The 22,737-nt window shown below is 34.5% G+C and overlaps 1 protein-coding gene across 1 annotated transcript; it reads left to right on the top strand.

The window, feature by feature from the left end:
- Window positions 1-3,920: 3,920 nt before the first annotated feature.
- Window positions 3,921-22,309, top strand: LOC123660205 (the record flags this gene model as incomplete). The annotated part of the gene is made up of 8 exons (XM_045595306.1): window positions 3,921-4,107; window positions 11,948-12,108; window positions 14,498-14,600; window positions 16,736-16,924; window positions 18,412-18,576; window positions 20,399-20,529; window positions 21,455-21,649; window positions 22,118-22,309. Coding segments are annotated over 8 exons (1,323 nt in total), but the record flags the coding sequence as incomplete, so codon positions are not given.
- Window positions 22,310-22,737: the final 428 nt, after the last annotated feature.

Here is a 22,737-nt window from a genome sequence, read left to right as displayed (position 1 = left end):
AGAATTTCAGTATTAGTAATTGCACACTTGGTTAGCCTGTCTTTAATACGAAGCTCTTTGAGGATGGATATGTTGGAGCGAAATGCCGTCCGCGGGATGATTAGGAGGCGTCGCCAGCACCATATCTGTAATGCATCCAAAACCAAGTTTTGGCTCCATAGAGAAAGATTGGAAACACAAAGCATTCTTTATTAACTGTTTGTACACTTCCCTACCGCTTCTCTTTTTCTTCGCTATGTCCTATGCCCAAAGGTTGTCTAGAAGAAATCGCTCTTACCGATAAGACCGCCTTTGTACATCTTTCTTTTCATGTATCACTTTTGTTGTAATGTTTCATTGTGGTCTACAATAAAGAGTATTTATTATTATTATTATTATTTGACTTTAGTCTTCTTCGTAATCGTCCTTGGTCTCTCCAAATCTTTCCCAGCCGTTCCACTGCAGACCTGGTGATGGCGCACCTTCGTCTGATCTCGTCACCATATCCTCCTGTACTTGATATAGTAGAGCCGAAATAAATATAATTTTGTACCACTTCACAGTTATATATATTTTGTACGGTATACGAGTATAGTGATCGATTAAAATATGACACAGTTTTCTAATTCAGTTTCTCTTCTCTTCTAATTAAACTTCTCTGTTTTAGTACTTAAGCAGTTTTTACTGCAAATGCCTTATCGTTCAGTTAATTGTATAATTAATTTGTAACGTTTCAGCGTGTAATATCCCACTACTGGGCATAGGCCTCTTTCCCCATGTAGTAGAAGGATCAGAGCTTAATCCACCACGCTGCTCCAATGCGGGTTGGCGGATATATTCCCTACTACGAGTATGAGTAACGATCGCTATCAGGTGTATATGATAACAACCGGGACCGACGGCGTAATGTGCTCTCCGAGGCACGGTGGGGAGACCCACAAGGACTGCACGAACACCCAGACCACGGCAAACACCTGTATGGCCAATACAAATGTTTGTCATGTGCGGGGATCGAACCCGCAACCGCCAGCGCAACAGATACAATCCATGTCTGTAACCGTTGCGCTAACGCGGCGTCAATTAAAAAGTTAATTTATAAATTAAATTTAAAATAATACAATTTTACAAACGAATATTATATTAAAGCGTCGATTTCTCAAGCTAATTTATCTGGAGAGCTGCCAACAATATTGTAGATACGTCGCTTTGACTGATTGCAATAAATAGTGATGACTGAAAAGCTTTTTATATTTTCGGTATTTACATTTATCAGTTTTATATGTTTAATGTTAATTTTTACGTTAACAAAAACGAAGCAAGAAAATACAAATAAAAAATTTTAATACTTTTGTCCTCAGGAGTCTTTTTAAAAGTTCGTTTTAGTGTTAATTTGATAATAGTTAATGTAAAGCCAGACCAGATTTGAAATGTAGATTTTGTTAAGAAGAATCGGCGACACACTCAACAGTTATTAATAATTATTCCGTATATTATTTACTCATACGCGTATACAGTACCTACTTATAAATTTCGTCTAAATCGTATGTAGATTTCGCTATATTTCCTACGAGTTTCTTCTATTCCAAATGGCAAGATTGATGACGAATGTGAACCCGTGACTACTTGTTACGAAACCTGTTACGCAACAGACAAGAGTCGTTTCGGCTTTTTCAAATATAACATTTTTTTTCATCTTTTTTTAACTGATGTTAAAATAATGCAGTTCCGATGATTTCTTAAAGTATCATCACTTCGGCCTATCGCAGTCCACTGCTGGACATAGGCCTCCATAAGTTTGCGCCAAAAATGGTGTGAACTCATGTGTGTTGCCCATAGTCACCACGCTGATGACCTGATGACGCTGCTGACTGCACGTTGGTGACCGCAGAGCTAGCTTTGTCGCACCGAAGACGCTGCTGCCCGTCTTAGGCCTGTGTATTTCAAGGCCAGCAGTTAGATGGTTATCCTGCCATTGGTCGGCTTTATAAGTTCCAAGGTAGTAGTGGAATTGTGTTCTTAAAGTATACAGTATTATTATTATTCATATGATTACAATCTAAAGATAAAGATGACGATAAATACGTCGACTTGAAATTGACTTATTGTCGACGTGAATCTTTTACTAAAAAATATAAAACTGAATTTAGTGGATAAGAATTCAAAATTCTGACTTTTATATAAATTAATCTGTAATCATTAAAAATACAGTCTTAGTTATATTAAAGGCCTCTTGTTTTACAAGAACTCTTATTACAATTGCCGCGATCCGTTTGTTTAATAGACTTTAGGAAACAAAGAATTTACGAGATAATCTAGGATAAAGTTCCCGTTCTATTTTCTTAGGCCCCATTAATATCACCGAAGTTGGCAACGAGTGGGTGTACTCTCATTCTCGAAGTATCGAGACACTTTTATAGCCTTAACTGCTGAAATAACCAGTAATCTGTTTTGTAGTGTCTTTTACCGGATATTTAAACGGTTTAAAAATTCCGAGCACAAACAATGGAAGGATAAAGTCTCAAGTGTTAAAATTCAACAATTTCCTACTTTATTCAGGAAATTGTTGAATTTTATGGGTGATAAGAAAGAAAAATGGTATATATTTTGCTAATGTTGCCATTTAAAATGCGCTAACACTTCAGCCTGTAATATCACACTGCTGGGATAAGCCTCTTTCCCCATGTGGGAGAAGGATCAGCGCTTCCATCGATTCCTTCCATCTTTCAATCCACCACATTGCTCCAATGCGGGTTGGCGGATATATTCCTATTAGTAACGATCGCTATTAGGTGTACATGATAACAATCGGGACCGACGGCGTAACTCCGGCGTACTCTCCGAGCCATAATGCGCATTGTACTTATTTACTATGCATTAGAAGTTAAATATCACTACATAGTATAAAACCAAGTCGCTCGTTTTTCTTTTCTTTCTGTAAATAGATTGATTCCAGAGGAAGGTTTATATGTATAACACATGCATAATATAGTAGAGGAACATTGATAGTTTTTGCACCCGTGAGTTAAATTTATAATGGTTTAAATAAGTTATGGTTATGACGAACGGATTTCTGAATGACTGAAGTTGAATCAAACGTGCTACTATTTCACTATCAATTTAACCGTAAGTTTCTCAATTAAAGCTAAATTTCAATTAGTAAATTAATCTATTGAAAGGTAGAACGACAGTATCTTCGTTCCGAAGACTGTAGATAAATCAAGTAATCAAGAGACTTGTTTGTTTTGATTTGTTCAGAAAACAGATTGTTTAAGTATTTATATTCTGAACTATAGACTACATAGTACTAATTAACTGTCATCGAATATTATAATTACCTAAAACTAGCTGTGCCCGTAATTTCGTCCGCGAGGAGTTTAACGAAATAGTTATTGTTCAATTATCAGAGTTATAAAACAAAAAAAAAATCTAAAATCAAAGTAGCTTAAGTTACTCCTTATTATATCAGCTATCTGTCAGTGAAAGTCCCGTCGAAATCGGTCCAGCCGTTTCAGAGACAGACAGACAGACTGACAAACAAAATTTTTAAGAAATGTTATTTTATTATACCGTATACATCCATATGCATTTAGTGAAAAGCGGTTATTTTAATACTAGCTACTTCTCGCGACTTCGTCTGCGTTGAATAGTTACTTGAAAAAAAAAACCTAATTTTGAAACATTCTTCATTGGTGCTCCGCTCCCATTGATCTTAGCGTGATAATATATAGCCTATAGCCTTACTCGATAAAAGGGCTATCTAACACTGAAATAATTTTTCAAATCGGACCAGTAGTTCATGAGATTATTGCGTTTAAACAAACAAACTCTTCAGCTTTATAATACTGGTATAGATTACAAATAGACATTACAATTTTATTTATTTGTATATATGTACTCCGTGTTTCTATTTCTTTATTGATATAGTTATATTTTAATCTTTCTTTCCAGGTAATATCTTCTCCCTGGGTAAAGTGCTCAACTTCTTCCCTGTGGGCGGTGAGAAGGAATGCCAGCCAACCGGGTTCAACATCGCCAAAGCAGGGATTTGTCTAAATCCGTATGATTGTCGTCAGAGAGATGGCAAAGCTTCAGGAGACTGCGCTCATGGTTTCGGCGTGTGCTGTGTTTGTAAGTTTTCTTTATTTTTCTGGATCACTGGTTATTATTTTAAATTTAGTTTAATTAGCTAAGCTGTATGATTAAAAAATCAGTGACAGTATTCTTACCCAGTAGAAGCAGAAACGTTTGTTCTGTAGCTGAACATTTCGGACAATTCACAGATTGTAACAATATCGGACATGACATACATACATATAGCTTGTGGATACTATTTTCTGTTAATAAGAAGTATTGGATTGTATTAAATTATCAATAAATGGTTTCAGATCTAAGTTTTATATTGTTGCAATGTTAGGTGATGTTCACGAAATTTTACATAAATAATAATGCCGCGCTTTGTGGATTTAGAAGTTGTAGAAATAGAATAATAAACTAATTTTAAAGTTATAAATCTTAGTAGCACGCGGTCAGAAAACGGGGTAGGTTCGAAATCAGGCGCGTTAGGCACCTGATTTTCAGCCTTTATTTCCTTAGCTGGCCCACGCCGCGACAACGTACCTTAGAAAGTAAAATGGAAGGACACTGGCCTGACTAATTCCCGGCGATGATGGTCTTCAGTTCCGTCTTCGTCCGATGACCGGCGGAGATCTCCACCGGTGTAAATGCCGGTAATCAGTCAGCCCGTTATTAATCGAGGGCAGTGACTCGATTTGTAGCAAAGTATAATTAAAGATATAAATCTAAAAATAAATCCTGGAACGAAGAAAGTTCCGAGTCAGGAAAAGAACAATTCAGAAACCAGTGTCACAATTAGCAAAATAATAAATAATTACAATTTTCTCGTTAAGTTAAGAACACCAGCAATATGTAATTATAATAGATATCATGAGAACTTACCCCAGCGGGATTTAAGCCGAGTTAGGGTCGAGGTTAGGTCTCGAGGTTCGGCGGCAACGAAGTGCAAAGAAAAAGAAAAAAGACACGCGAGCAAGGCGCTCCTTCCCGCGCTCGGGAATATTGATAAGCTAAAGTCTATGCGTTAAGCATAGTCTGTATTTTTATAAATTATTAAGTTTAAATTTAGATATTAAATTATTTTATAATTTAAGGAGTAGACAGGAATATTAAATTTATTTATTTATTTATTTATTTATTTATTTATTTATTTATTCCATCATACATCTAACATTACAGGATTTAGAATTTCTAATTACAATTAAATTGATTTTATTAAAGAAAGATCAATAATTACCAAAAAACATCAGCGGCATCTATCAAGTCTGTGAGAGAAAAAAAACGCCGATATGAAACACAAATAGTCACGAAGTGTTGAAAATTGCCGATAGATGGCGCTACAAGTAGAAGCATGATAAAAATAAAGTGAAAAAAACTTAACCTTTACTACAAGATCTTATTTATTAGAGTAACGTTCCAGCACAACGTTAGAATAATCATAGTGAATTGAAATATATCTTCTCTTTTACTTGTTTTCACATATTTTTAATTTCAAGAATAAAAAAAAAACATTATTATAAAGAATTATATTTATTTTCATAGATATCACCTAACCTAGTAAACGATTTTAATTCATTAACTACTTCTGAAGTGTTCTGATTCATTTTTAAATTAGAACCGCTCTACATTATTTGATTTGAACTAAAACATCAATTTGCCAATCAGTCGTTCTATCAAGTTTAAACAATACAGAAATTCCATTACTACTTGTTCGAAATTCAACTTAAAGTTTTCCAATCTAAGAACAATTCACGAGCTCCTAAAGTTGCGGTGAACGACACCACAGCGCTGAATAACTAATAAATCTGCCCGTAAGATCCTATTGTTCTGTGTTAGATTTTCTGCTGATAGCTGCTTTAAGCGCTTTTTAGTAATTTACAATATATGCGAGAAAGCGATGACCTGAAGAAATACTAAGCGTTTTAAAACGATGTCAGATAAATCGTATTTCAGGCGTTTAAATTCCTATTCTAGCTTTTCACTTGATTTGGGTTTTTCGAGAAGCGATTAATGCTCAGTTGCTCTATTGTTAAGTTACGGTTCATTTCCCTAACAAGTGTAATGATAAGTATTACGTTTTTATAACAGCAATTTTTTTTTTTAATACCTACGACATGGGGTCGGAGTCTGTGCTTAAATTGCTCATCCATACCAGTTCTCGCATTTATTCTTCTCGCACTTTCATTCTGCATACTAATTTCTTTCTTTCATACTTTCCACATTCACACACTGGGTGGGTTCCCATCTAACCTACTATTATAATTCTATTGCTTATTTTATGAACACCTGGGAAAATGAGTGGGGTTTGAGCATGATGTTTTTATTTACAATTTTTTTCTTTTTCCTTTTTTATATACACTATAATAATAATAATAAATAACTTACATCTGTTCTACTTTCTATCTCTATATAACAGCAATTTAGATCGATTACTTAATTTATATTTCTCGAAATAGTATGAGAGTAGTTGTAGTAGTAGTTGTAGTAGTTGTTGTAGTAGTTGTAGTAGAGGATAAATATCAAGGACAAACGAAAATTTCAAACACCATTCATCACTGAATTGTAGCGAATATATTTGCAAAAGCAAAACGTGAATATCGACATGTTTAGACAAATATGTTCCAGAACGCTGCCCGCTGATTCTCAGAAGTACTCATAGTATGTTAATATTTGATTGAACTTGATATTGCTTTTAACTTTGAGAATTCTAAAACTTACGCTAGTGTGTCTTAACTTTGTGTTGACAAATATTGTTGTTAATAAAACAATAAGGTTGTATAAAGTTGTATAATAGAGACATATTGTGCGCTAAAGTAATTACGTAATAACTGAGGTAGGGCACAGCAGGAATTTCCTGCTCAAAATATGGAGCAGCCCGACTGGGGTAGTACCTCGACCTTACAGAAAATCACAGCAAAATAATACTGTTTTCAAGCAGTATTGTGTTCCTGTTGGTGAGTAAGGTGACCAGAGCTCCTGGGGGTGGGATTGGGGATTGGGTCGGCAACGCGCTTGCGATGCTTCTGGTGTTGCAGGCGTCTATAAGCTACGGTAATCGCTTACCATCAGGTGAGCCGTACGCTTGTTTGCCGACCTAGTGACATAAAAAAAAAAAAAACGTATTACGTATGTTATTGAAAAATTATTAAAATTTTTAAAAATTACTTAAAAATGTGTAAAAAGTCTAATTTTTATTTCATGCAAGATATTACAAATTTTGTTATAAAACACAGTTTACTTTTTAAAAGATTAAGTGCGGAGTTTTTTGCTGATTCTTCTCTGTGGAAATTACATTCCGTATTCCGGTTTTGCACACAAAATTGTTTATCTTTATTCCATTTTAAGCAGTATTTGCCGTGGTTGTAATTTTAGCGTGTTGATGTACTAGCAACTACTCCGTAGGCCTAAATGTGCGGTTTACCGCGTCACTTTGTCGAGGCCGTACCTTCCTGTCACATCAAGCATATAAAATACTAGCATCACGCCCTGGTTTCGCATGGCTATTTAACAAAAATTTCAAAATATTTTTCCACATAATTTTTATGAAAATATAATATAGCCCATGTCACCCGCGGACAGTGTAGCTTCTCAACAGGGAAATAATTTTTCAAATCGGTTCAGTAATTTCAGAGTCTATTCAATGCAAACAAAAATGAATTCTTTCCTTTTTATAATATTATAAAAAAAAATATTGTTCATTAGTTTTTAATGTCTAAATCCTTAACATCACTGATTCAAACTCTGTTTAGTATTTGGAAAATTTAAAAATATTTTTTTGTTTTCTAGGGATAAAAAAGTGTAACTTCTATAATTACATACTAGTAAGTTATATGTATATTGACAATATTAATAGCAAAGACGATGTCAGTTGATATTAAAAAATAATCTGTTTTCATAAAACAATTCCTGTCACATTTACGAGTAGATATGACTATGAATATTATAGTAACTCGACTATTAGATGACATAGCAAAATGAGACACAAACCAGATTTTAAGTGAGATCTACAGGAAAACTAATTCCAACAAAAAAAAAACGAAAATACTAAAAATATTTGTTTTTGGCTTCTGTTGCTAACCTATAGCCTTATCTCTTGTACTCAGAGATCAGCCAGATTTATAATAAATACCTATATGACCGTATGATCTCTGCGCAAGCAAAGCCGCGGGTAACAGTTAACAGCTATTTATCAATAAGGTACATGTTCCTTATAAACATCCTACAAAATGAATTACATTGAATTTCGCACGCTTTTCAATTTGATGTATAATGTGAAATTATAAACTTCAACGTGTGCTGAAATCTATATATTAATACGTGAAGCAAAAACTTTGATCCCCCTTTTACGTAAATTGCGCGGATGGAGGAATATAAAATTTCGTACACTTATAGTTTATATAGAGAAGTGCAGAATATCAATAAAAAAAACATTACACACGCTTCAGCCGGTAATATCCCACTACTGGGCATAGGCCTCTTTCCCCATGTAGGAGAAGGATCAGAGGTTAATCCACCACGCTGCTCCAATGCGGGTTGGTGGATATATTCCCTACTATGAGTAACGATCGCTATCAAGTAAGTGTACATGATAAAAACCGGGAACGACGGCTTAACGTGCTCTCCGAGGCACGATGGGGAGACCCACAAGGACTGCACAAGCACCCAGACCACGGCAAACACCTGTATGGCCAATACAAATGTTTATCATATCGAACCCGCCGTGTGAACCGCCAGCGCAACAGGTACAATCCAAGGCTGTAACCGTTGCGCCAATGCGGCGTCACACACACTACCATGTATTTGACATACACACGCATATTAAATCTTTTGTTGATTGTCAAAGAATGTAGTCGAATTAAAAAATTTAAAAAGGTTTTTTTTTAAATAATTTTTGGTATTTAATTTAAAATTTTAATTATGGTCGAATTTCGACCACTGGGCGACCACCAATTTAATGAAAAAGGCTTAAAAGCACCTCTGAATCGTCATTTTATAAATTAAAAATTTAAAAGTGATTATTATTTTTAAAAGTAAAGTGTGTGTCTACTATGTGGCTACAGTAGTAAAGAATATAGCCATCCCCTCTCTTCCCGTTGGTGTCGTAAGACTAAGGCGACTAAGGGATAACACAGTTCCACTACCACCTTGAAACTTACAAAGCCGACCGATAGCGGAATAATCATCCAACTGCTGGCGTTGAAATACACAGGCCGAAGACGGGCAGCAACCTGCCTGCCCAGCGTGGTGACTATGGGCAAAACACCCAAGTTCGCGTCATTTTTGGCGTGAACTTATGGAGGCCTATGTCCAACAGTGGACTGTGATCGGCTGAAATGATCATGATGATGATGACAAGTAAAGCTACTATCGATTCGGAGTGTGCATTTTGCAGAGAAGAATTGGCAAAAAAATAAACTCTGCAGTTACTCTTTTGAAAATAATAAATACAGTGTCAATAATTCCACACATCTTTATCAACTACTTAATCCTTTACCAAATAATACGCTTTATCTTTTAATTATTTTTTAATAAATACTTTAAATTTATGTTGAGACAATGGCAAAATTGTTTGTGGCATTTTAATATATGTACGTGTGGTATTTACATAACATAATCCAGAAACGAGATGTTTACATTGAGAAATCAGAAACTTGGAGTTACGATTTTGCTATTCCTACTCGTGTTTTTTTTTAATTTAAATTTTAACATCCATAGACTCTTGAGTGCCCATGTCTTTTTTATTTACATTTTAATTTTCAAGCGTTGAGGCGTATTATTTTCAACATTGCATGCTTCAAATTACGAACTAAAGCTTAATTTCTCTAATTCGATGGTGAGTCCAAAACTGACCGTGAGAGATATATATACCTATATACATATATATTTATACTCGTGTTTACATTACGATAAGTACAGGTCATCATTACAGCCTATACAGTCCACTGCTGGACATAGGCCTCCACAAGTTTACGCCAAAAATAACGTGAACTCATGTATTTTGCCCATAGTCACCACGCTGGGCAGGCGGGTTGGTGACCGCAGTACTGGCTTTGTTGCACCAAAGACGCTGCTGCCCGTCTTCGGCCTGTGTATTTCAAAGCCAGCAGTTGGATGGTTATCCCGCCATCGGTCGGTTTCTTAAGTTCCAAGATGGTTGTGGAACCTTGTTATCCCTTAGTCGCCTCTTACGACACCCACGGGAAGAGAGGGGGTGGCTAAATTCTTTAGTGCCGTAGCCACACAGCACAGGATAAGTACAGGTAGCGAAGATATTTGTATAATTAATCACACATCGATACAGCGTTGTATTGTATAGAATATGTAGATTAGTTTTAAATTTTGTTTATCATACGTCCAGGTTTATACTTGATAGCGGGTGCCGTTAAACATGGCGTGTTTCGTAATTATTATAAAGTCTTATGAGGTGTCATTACTGTTAATAATAAAAACATTGAAGATGCTAAACTTTAAAAATAATTAAGAATATTGGTGTACAGTAAAAGCATACCAAATATAATTTTGGTTCCAAATATCCTTGATTAAATGAAGCCTTGATTTTTTTTTCAAGTTCAGCAGATGATTTACTTGTTGCAGTGCGGTCTATAAAATATTATCTATTAATAAAATTGTAATGATGATTTGAATTACATGGAAAAGTTGTAATTCTATACGATTCACACAACCTTACAGTAAATGAGAATAACTGTTGATTTAAATTACTCTCTTCAATTCAGTTGTGTATTCCTATTAAGAATCCATTTCCCTATGCATTGCATCTATTAAAACACATGTATTTATCCCGGCTTTGTGTCTGTTGATTTATGATGGATTTTATACTTTCGACGTAACGGTTTTTCAATAATTCATTTTCCGAGAATGAAGAAGAAAGAGTGAGAGAGTCTTCTCTTTTAAACTTAAATTTTTTACTTTTATACTTCTATACCTAATATGGTAATGATTATAATATAGCCTAAGGGATTAGGTTTACTGGCAATAGAAAAAGTTAAACCTACCTGTGCTTATATTAGTAATATTATTTATTTTGATTGAAAAGTTTCTGACTCCTTGTTCTATCAAAGCTTGCAAATTCCATAAAATAAGGGGTGCAAAAAATACTATATATACCAGATCAATAAATAAATAAATAAAAAAAAGCCTTTATTTGACCATGCTACAGTACATGAGAAACTATTATTAATATGTTATACTAAATTACTTAGTCTAAACAACGTCCCCAGGTTGGGTGAAGGCCTTCTCCAGTGATGCCCACTTCTGTCTGTCCTGTGCTATTAGCCACCACTTTGGGCCAGCAACTTTTTTATTTCATCCTCCCATCGGGTAGAGGGTCTTCCTCTCTTTCTTTTTCCTTGTGGTCCTCTCCATATGGTGGTATTGTAGGTCCATCTTTTATCTCTCTGCCGCGCTATGTGGCCGGCCCATTTCCACTTTAACCTTTGTGCGTAGTTCAAGGCATTAGTGGCTTTTGTTATTTCACTTATCTTGATATGTCTAATCTTATCTATTCTTTTTATATTGAGCATGCTTCTTTCCATTGCGCGCTGGCAACACGTTATTTTGTGCTTTGCTTTTGTTGTAAACCAGATCAATACTGTTGTTTATTTAACACTTCACAGTCAACGGAGTATCCCCAGTACGATTAGGATTAACTCCTGTGTCGGAGGTCAGGAAACACACACAATACACAAGCACAAACGCCCAGACCACGACAAACATCTATATGACCAATGCAAAAGTCTGTCGTGAGCGGGGATCGAGCCAGCGACCGCCAGCGCAACAGCCAGTGCAGTGGCCACTGAGCCAAAGCGTCGTCATCGCTTCATCGTATCTATTGTAACAGATATTGTAAATTGTATTTTATACTGTATTGTTTCAGTCGAGGTGACATGCGGGGCAATAGTCCAGAACAACTTGACGTACTTCATGTCACCAGGTTTTCCGGAGTTGTGGAACGGGGACGAGGACTGCACTATCAACATCGAACCGAGTCACGCCGGCATCATGCAGTTGAGGATTGACTTCATACATTTTACTATTGTGAGTCTGTAGATTAGGAAACTGGTTTTGTGGTTTCATATAGTACAGATTTTAGACGTTGCAGTTCGTCCCTTAAAGCCTATAACGCAGTTAATTAAAGGGGTATTTTAAATCGAATTAAATCAGCTTGTAAATATATTACTGCTGGTTTTAAAAAATCTCATTTCTATGAATAAGAAGGGTGAATTTATGAATGACAAGAGTTTAGTCCACCATGCTACTCAGAAGCTAATAGTCAAATTTTTTATCAGGTGTCTATGATAATAACCGGGATCGACGACTTTATATGCATTCCAATATACGGTGGGGAAATATACAAAATGTAGGCTTGAATAATTAAAAAATTTATTACCTACGTATGCTTAGTGCTCTTACAGTCGCGTGTAGTGATGGTAAGAATTCTGGTAACGCTCACTCCTTGAGTCGCTGCTGAGTAAAAATAATTCAATTTATTATCAACTTGACACCAATAATTTTACCAATGTCGTATGGCGAAGACATACAGTAATAACTCACGTGTCTGGACGTGTCTAACTTAAGTTACTTAATGAAATTTCAACGCGGTACAGTAATTATTTGTTTGCTAAAAGCGACTTTTGCCAAAAAAATATTATTTTTAACTAGCTGTGCTCGCGACTTCGTCTGCGTGAAATTTAACAAAAAAGTTATTTTTCTAAAATAAATTTGTAAAATAAAAATAGCCTTAGTTACTCCTTATAACATCAGCTATCTGCCAGTGAAAGTCTCGTCAAAATCCGTCCAGCTGTTTTAGAGATCAGCCGGAACAAACAGACAGACAGGTAAACAAAAATTGGAAAAAATGTTATTTTGGCAAATGTACCGTGTATATGTGTTTAGTTAAAAGCGGTTATTTTAATATTACAAACAGACACTGCAATTTTATTTATTTGTATGTATAGATATCAATAAAAACTTTTGTATTTGTAATTCTTCTTTTATAAAAGTTATTTCTGTTTTTCATTTTTTCATTTATAATTACGAAAAGAATGAGCGTTCGATGTGGGGATTGAAAAAAAAACCAGTTCTTAAAGGTCTTTTGTTTCATCAGGTTGTTTGTTACGAATCAGGAAAAAGTTATGATTTATTGTGAGATTTATAAGTTTGTTTGTTTGTAACATTTGATGTGTATAAAAATACGGTAAATTTTTGACGGATATTTTTTTGAAACTTTTGTGTGATCCCTACCAGAGGACTTTACCGTTTACCAAAGCACGGTGTGTCTTCAACTTTATCTGTATATTATATATAGAAACTAGCTGTGCCCGCGACTTCGTCGGCGTAGGCTTTAAGAAAAAAGTAATTGTTCAGTTCACAGAGTTATAAAATAAACAAATTTATAAAATAAAAATAGCCTAAGTTACTCCTTATTACATCAGCTATTTGCCAATGGAAGTCCTGTCAAAATCGGTTCAGCCCTCAGAGATTAGCCGGAACAAACAGACAGACAGACAAAAATTTCAAAAAATGTTATTTTGGTATGTGTACCGTGTATACATCCATATGCATTTAGTGAAAAACGGTTATTTTAATATTACAAACAGACACTCCAATTTTATTTATTTGTTCTCTCGAGCAAGTAGCGCAAAATATTGTACCATCATATTTGTTAAATTATTTTCATTTCTTTCATATATATAGTTCATGGTTCTAGATGTATATTCAATAATAAGGCATTAGTATATGAACACAAAAATTTCCGTTTTATACGGTTTCCTTTTAACCGCTTGATAGAACATCGAACGATAAAAATGCACGACGCAATTGTGTTCCAATCTCCTCAGTGCAAGCGCAATCAATGTTTTCAAGATGTGAAATGGAAAATCGAGATAAAATACCAAAGAACAAGCGTGTATTTTGACTTAAAAGTTATTAGAGTTGATTGAAAGATAAAATCAAGAATGTTCTGTAAAGTTTCAGATGTAGATACATACTTATATTTGAATAATATTGTATTGGTTTCGGTTACTTTAACTGAGGTAGGGCACAGTAGGAATTATCCTGCTCAAAATCTGCGGCAGACCGACTGGGGTAGTACCTCGACCTTACAGAAGATCACAGCTAAATAATACTGCTTTTCAAGCAGTGTTGTGTTCCTAAAATACAGGATAACGTCTTCTGATTATACCTTGTTTACGTCTACTGTTTATTGTTATTCGAAATTATCCAAAAATTTCGGTTTTGGTCAAAGTTTCTCATACATTTTTATTTCGGATATTCGATAGTTAATAATGGGGTTACAGAAAATCTCCATAATTGAATATTATTCAATGTTATCGTCATCAATATAATACACCACGAGATAATTATTCTATGCTAATAAATAAGATCAAGCTTAGATAGTTATTATTTTTTCTATATTCATGTTCAGGGTCAACCTAACAGAACGACGGGGGAGTGTGACGAAGATGCTATGATACTCGGGGAAGGCGCGGGTAGCTTTACTCTATGCGGACAAAATCACGCGCAACATAGTAAGTATAGTATAATTTGCAGTAATATACAATATATACAATATATACAATATATACAATATATACAATATATACAATATATACAATATATACAATATATACAATATATACAATATATACAATATATACAATATATACAATACAGAGTTGCAGTATATTAAAGGTTTCAACATCACTAAATAAAGTATAATATAAGTAAATCTTCTTTACGCACGCTTGCCTTGGGGAGTAAGCTGGTGAATGCGTGACGAGAGTGTTACGAAAATTGTGATCGGGTGAGGCGAACGGAGCAAGAGGGAGAGGTGCGAGTACACATTTTATTTTTCTCTTTCTCACATAGCCAGCTACGTTTTGTATATCTGCGACACAGCGCAGGCCTATTGCTACAGAAGTTTTACTTCAGTCGTGTGGTCTAAAGCACACTTGTATTTATGTTAAATCTATATAATTATATCTTAGACGACATTGTAATACTAAGTAAGTTTTAAAAGGTGGTTATGACATCTAACGACTTTCCAGAAAATCAGAATATGCATAATTTCAGTTAATCACACGAAAGTATCGTTTAATAAAAACTCGTGGAATAGACCACAAAATAGTAATCAACTTAGCGTAAGTGTCTAAATAAAATTAACTGGCTCGCGCGGAATATGTAGAAATCGATATTTTCGTACTTCCGCGGCTCTCGCTTCAATTTTCTGTAAGTTCTATTCAACTACAAGCGAAAATCTTTTCACTACAAACCTCTATAGAGGTCCCACTCCACACGGTCCACACGGTACTCATCCAGCTTACACCGAAAATCTTACGTAGATCGTCGGTCCAGAAAAAAACTTGATATGAAAAGCGAAATTTCAAATATATTTTAATAGATTTATACACGGTTATCCCCTATTATCTCCTCAAGTGTTAAGCACTAAAGTCCACAAAGAAAGTGTTTTATACCCTGATAAATTGCCTCTCACTTCCCTCGAAGTTCCGCCGTGCTCTTAATTTATTTTTCAACTCCTTGACTTTAGTTAGAATAGTTTTGTTGCTATAGTAATGTTGCGGTTAGAAAATTAAGTTTACAAGAATGTTTAACGTATTAAGAACTCTTTTATTTTTTATTTATTTGGAAGATACCCTGTATGTACATTTATATAAGAAATAAAATAAATAATAACACAAATTGATTGTGTAGAATTAATTTATGCATGTAGAAAAATTAACAATGTTTTAATACACAATGGATAATGTTACAGTATGGATTAGTCGTTAGAAATCAAAAAAACATTAATAACGATTAAAAAATCGTTCAAACATAAAACTGTGTGTTAAGTACTTGTAATAATATTACATAAAAAATAGTATTACCTATATATATAATTAAATTATTTTAAACAAATGGATTAATGGTTTGTTACTTTCTTAACGTCTAACTTTAATTTTTGTGACATTGTTGCAGCAGTCGTCTGCGCTACACGACTTATTTTCCTTTTTTGTTTGATCTAAGATTATTTAAAACATATATTTTTATTTACTAGAAATATGATAAATTGATTAATGAAATGGCAACAAATCTCTACTGATTTATATAAAATTAAAAAAAGCATATTGCAACTGATACCAAATTGTATTCCATTTTCAAGAATTTTTTAACCGACTTCAAAAAAGGAGGAGGTTACTCAATTCGACCGTATATATTTTTTATGTATGTTCGGGGATAACTTCGTCGTTTATGAACCGATTTTGATATTTCTTTTTTTGTTGGAAAGGAGATATCCCTAATTTAGATACTAGTTAGATACCATAATAAGGAAACCAGGATCTGATGATGGAATCCCAGAGAAATCGAGGGAAACTCTCGAAAATCTGCATAACTTTTTCTGGGTGTTTCGATTTTGATGATTTTTAATTTAATCGAAAGCCGATGTTTATCATGTCACGCGTCACATGTGTCACAGGTCACATGTAAATTTCATTTAGATCTCATTACAACTTTTGGAGTAATCTTTGATAATGCTTATTTACTTGAATATTTTTTCGTCTACCTACGTTGTATTACTTGTCGATATAATTGAAGTCGGTTTTTCTTCGTTTGCCTGCAAACACAATTATTATTATTTTAGTAATATAAATTATTTATATTTCAGTATACTACACTCTTCCAAGCGTCAGTGAAACGCGAGAGGCGGGAGAGCTACCAAGCACTAAATTAACGCCGTTGGTGATACGCATGCGCGGTACAGACATGCCACGGCTATGGTTGATGCGTCTCGCTCAGATGCCGCTTGCGCAGTCCTCGCCTCACAACTGTCTTCAGTATTATACAAATGATAATGGTAATGGTTTTGCTAATAAATGTACAAAAATAGACCAAACCAAATTACAGAACTGTTTAGAAACATGTGTTCGTTTGGGGGCATATAAAGATATATGTAGGCATACGCATATTTCTGACAGTGCTATCATTTTAGTAGCGGAAAAATACTTTTAATACTTTATTTGACTATTTTATATTATTTAAGTTTACAAAGCGTCACCTACCACCAAGTGTTATTCTAGCAATTTAAACAAATTTGACGCAACAAATTTCAACTATGGAATCCATGAAGGAGTCAATTGCTAATCTTTCCGAAGTTTTCCACTCGAAATTGAGTGAATTTCAGGAGGGAGGCTGACCTGCATCTTTATCTACTGAGTTTATTAATTTCGAAACGTTTATTCTCAGATCACTGAATTTGCTTCAACGTCCAGTAGATTTTCTCATGAGAAATGTGGACCGTTTACACCATCCAAGACACGGTGGGAATACCCACAAGGACTGCACAAACACCAAGACCACGGCAAACATCTACGTAGCCAATACAAATGTTTGTCATGTATGGTGATCGAACCTGCAACCGCCACAAACCAGTGTTGTGACCGTTGCGCCAAAGTGTCGTCAAGAAGAGAAACCCATATGGGTTAAACTTTTATCTCATAGAAATAAATCCATTTAAACAAAAAGCTTGATAGACTAAATTTCAAACCATTTTGTAATACAATAATTGTGTTTGCTCGCAAACGAAAAAAAAACCGACTTCAATTACATCGACGAGTAATATACAACGTAGATCGACGAAAAAATAGTCAAGTAACTACGCATTATCAAAGATTACTCAAAAAGTAGTTATCAGATCTCGATAAAATTTATATGTGACCACATGATAAACATCAGCCTTCGATTAAATCAAAAATTATCAAAATCGGTATACCCAGTAAAAAGTTATTGCGGATTTTCGAGAGTTTCCCTCGATTTCTCTGGGATCCCATCATCAGATTCTGATTTCCTTATCATGGTACTAAACTAGGGATATCTTTTTTTTAACAAAAAAGGAATTATCAAAATCGATACATCTAGTAGAAAGTTATGCGGTATAATACAACGTAGGTCGACGAAAAAGCGTCAAGTAAAAACGCATTATTAGATATAACTCGAAAAGTAGTTGTTAGATCTCAAATAAATTTAAATGGGACCAATTGACACACACCACCTTTCGATTAAAATAAAATTTGTCGAAATCGATCCACCCGGTCAAAAGTTCTGATGTAACATACATAAAAAAAAAGTCGAATTGAGAACCTCCTCCTTTTTTGGAAGTCGGTTAAAAACAGTGGCAGGTTAGATAACAAACTATTGTATATACTTTATAGATAGTATTCGATTTGGGGAATAAATAATGAAAACAAAATCAGGAACAGAAGAGGGAACAGAAGAACAGAATTGGGGTTAATTCTGACTAAACTTAGCCCTAATTCTCAAAACGATATTTTCATCCATTGACAGGTACTATAAGAACGTTTAACTTCGCATCAAACGGACGCCATCTCGCTAGTCAAGAATACAGAGCATGCGTTCGAAGAAACGTCGGATTTTGTTCGATCAGATACACGCCGTGCGACCACCGGTCTTTCAGAATAGGACCCAGGGGCGATACTCCTGTGGAAACTGGTGAGTTGGAAATTAAAAATTCATTGGCTTGGAACTTAGGGCTGGTCATGTGAATGTCTCTTTTTTTTTGCAAATACCAATTTCCGATAATAATCAATGTAGAAAAAGAAGCAGCAAAATCCATCTCAATATAAATTTCCAAAGTGAATTTTCAAGTCGCGTTCTTATCTTATTAAAAATAAATAAAACGAACTGATAAATCCCTGGAGCTTGATATATGCATGTATCCAGAATTAGATTCTTCTTTTTTAGTACATTTATTTCGATAATGTAAACGCATAGTACCAAGTGTCTTCACGTTTTACTTAAAATATATTTTAAGTTTCTTGAAACATCTAGTTTGCGAACTCTTTAAAGTAACATCCATACATTACATCAGCAAGATAAGTCTATATTTGAACTTTAAATGGCGCTCGTAACAAATTTGCAGCACATCGTGGTTTGGAGTTGTTTGTAAAGGTTTTCATTTTTGATTTATGGTTAAAGCTGCAAGTTTGTTTATTTATTATGTCTGGTCTAAAAGAAGCTAAATGAGAGTTAATTATAAGAATCAGAAAGTAGGAGGTTGTGTATTAGTATCTCTCAATAATAACGAAAAATCTAGTGTATAAAATTTTCGTGTCGCGGTGTTTGTTACCATAATCCTCCGAAACGGCTGGACCGAATTTTATCAAATTTTGTGTGCATACCGGGTAGGTCTAAAAATAGGCCAATATTTATTTAGTACACCTAAATGCTAATATTGACATATCCCTAAATATTTTTTGTAATGTTTTGGACAATTTATTTTATTTTATTGTGATTTAGCATTAAAAATATATACAACTCCAAATTTTCACCCTTCTACCAGCCACCTCTTTTTTTAATAGCGTTTAGCGGCAAAACAACGTTTGCCGGGTCAGCTAGGATATTTGTATAAATGGACACCTTTCTTTGACAGAAATATTCTTTAGAACACCTAGTAAATTTAAGAATTAGAATTTCAAAGTATTCGAATGAATGCTAATCACAGCGTAACAGCGACGTAAATTTAACAATTAAAAAAAAAGATTTTTAAGTTTTCATTTTTCTAAGCAATATAAAATTTTCTTTGATAGTTTAACTATACAAGTCGTCATTGATAGTAAATAGGATTTTTTTTATTATAATAATTTTCTTAGTATTAAATTAATTGTATGAGTGAGTATCTTATATAAAAGTAAAAGCAAAAAAAAAATGTTGTATTATTATTATTTTTACGATAATTATACATATAATAAATTTCTCGTTACATCTATTTACAATAAACTTAAAAACTACTAAACGGATTTTAATACAGTTTTCACAAAAAAGGAGTGGGTTGATTAGGAATGTTAAGGTGCATAATTTGTGAAATATTGTAAAAATTGATTGATAAAATATATATAAAAATTAATTGCTAAATATGTATAAATATATACTAAGAGCAAAACTTGACTGAAACAATTTGACTAATTCTTTTTATTTAAAGTTTTCTAATACTTTGTAAGAGGTTCTTGTGGAAGAAAACTTTCAGATTATTTTCATTTTCATCAGATATCTTGTTCAGAATAAAATATATTAATAATATCGTAAGCTGCGATTGTTCTAGTAGTTGCAAAATTTATTATAAGTAGATGCAATTCTGTGTTTTTGTTGTACAAAATTGTGCCCATTTAAATAATTCATACAACAAAAATGTATGTCGTGCTCTACGCGTTTGTTTATGTCTAGTGAGTATTTCTCAACCAAAGTAAAATTACATCCTACAGGGGACTATTAAGGTGTCATTATTTGAATAGTTACCATAAATGTTCTATTGCAGTCACAGAACAGATGGACGAAATGATGCCAGTCAATCAAGACTCTATGCCTAGTCAGGATGAGGAAGAAGGTTCAGGGTCGGATCCACAGATAGTGGATACTTCAACTCCACAACCAAGCATGTTATCGAGGGTAAGTTTTAGAATTATAGATCATTTTACATATCCGATCAGCGCAGTTGTGCATGAGTAAGTAAAATGATTCTTGCTCCGAAAATATGGTATGATTTTTTTCTCATCTTGGTTTTTATCATTATGGACATACCCATTGGTTATCGTAGTACCCGTAAATTTGCAAAATAATTGACTCTTTTTGATTAAGTGATAAAGCAACTAAGCTCATAATTTTAAGCTTGGACAGTAGTACACAAAATACTTTCTAAAAGGCTGTTATGTATGTAATCAAACATTCATTGTATTAAAATAAAAAGTTTGCGGGGTCGTTTTATACATGAAAGATTGAGCAATATTATCGGATCGCTTGAGACAAAGTTATGATTTTGCATTTAAGTCTATTAGCACTAATTATATACGTTAATTCTTAAAACGCTTTGTTAAAAAACCAATCCCCATTAATATGTTTCCAGAGTACTAAAAATTAAATAGACAGTTAACAAGCCAATAATTTTACCCTTTACCCAGACAACTCTTTAAAAATTATTTTGCTCCCTAATATTAAAAACATTTTTTTCTTCTAACAGTTTTTAAGATATTAAAATATAATATTAATATAAAGAGTGAATATCGTCTTAAGCCTCTCAAAAGTGTAGGGCAATAATTTTCATATTCTGGCTTAGTGTCCACGACTTAACTTGTGACTCTTTCTAATCCACCACATATATTTATATTTTAACAAATCAGAATAATAATATTATTCTGGGTCAGTTTAACGAGGGTGGTTTTAATATTAATCATTTTGGGTTTGATATCCGCTCAAGGATCATATGTACATTTAAATTATCTGCCCGTAACTCAATAACCATACCATGCCAAACATCAATCCAAATAATATGAGAAGTACCCGTAGAACCCCGTAGTTACTAACTCCTAACGAACAGATATGGAGCTATATGTGGCCGTCTTGGGGACAGAGGTCGATGTGGCACTGGTCTCCATATCTCCAACATTACAACGAGATAAAACTCAAGTACTACGGCTACGGGAACTACATCAGCGATGGGTACGGGAGGATGAGGTGTATAGACAGAGTTACTATACCTTGCGAGAACGAATACTTTGTTTCGGTGAGTTTGGTTTTAAATAAGATTGGACGATTCATCTAGTTTTGTCATTTTTATGTTTATAAATGTACTGTGACGCCGCGTTGGTGCAACGGTCACAGCCATGGATTGTACCTGTTGCGCTGGCGGTTGCGGGTTCGATCCCCGCACATGACAAACATTTGTATTGGCCACACAGGTGTTTGCCGTGGTCTGGGTATTTGTGCTGTCCTTGTGGGTCTCCCCACCGTGCCTCGGAGAGCACGTTAAGCCGTCGGTCCCGGTTGTTATCATGTACACCTGATAGCGATCGCTACTCATAGTAGGGAATATATCTGCCAATCCGCATTGGAGCAGCGTGGTGGATTAAGCTCTGATCCTTCTCCTACATGGGGAAAGAGGCCTATGCCCAGTAGTGGGATATTACAGGCGGAAGCGTGACGAATGATCATACCATTTAAAACAACGTAAATCTTCAACTTCCTTACTCCCCAGTCCCAGATGTTTCCGGGTGTCTGCGACCCTCATCACTGCGGCAGCACGCTGTGTTCAGGTCCATCTCCGTGTCACATCGAGACGTCGATCACACCCTACGCCGTCTCCGTTCACTTCGGACCTCCCACCGTTAAGCCAAATCCGGAGGACAACATTGGTATGTGCTTGCGATACACACAGATGCCTTGCAACTCTTGATTGTGATGGAAATTAGTTTTAGAGCACATTTTCTAAGAGATTTATCAATTATAGTTACAAGGTCATAAGGAAATTAAATTAATTGTGTTATTGTTTGACACTAGACATTATTCTTTATCTGATCTGTACAAGCAGATGTTAGAGATCTCTTCTTAGCTAAGCTTATAAGCTGTTGAAATTGCGCAATCTCCTAAGTAATTGTATTGTTATTTTGAATAAATTAATTTAACTTAATGTGACAAATGTCTTGAATGGAACTCCAAAGAGGGCGCTGTTTACAAACGCTTGTCCATAGATTCCAAGAGATGGCGTTGGTGGGCTGACATTACAATTAAGAAGCTGTTTAAATGTAGAACAGTACTTTACTAGAGATAAGCTCGTACAGAGCAATAATTATTGTATCAAAGGAAACGATAATATTAATAAAG

This window comes from Melitaea cinxia, chromosome 15, assembly GCF_905220565.1.
Source record: "Melitaea cinxia chromosome 15, ilMelCinx1.1, whole genome shotgun sequence".
NCBI lineage: Eukaryota > Metazoa > Arthropoda > Insecta > Lepidoptera > Nymphalidae > Melitaea > Melitaea cinxia.
This window is presented reverse-complemented; position numbering and strand designations above follow the sequence as displayed.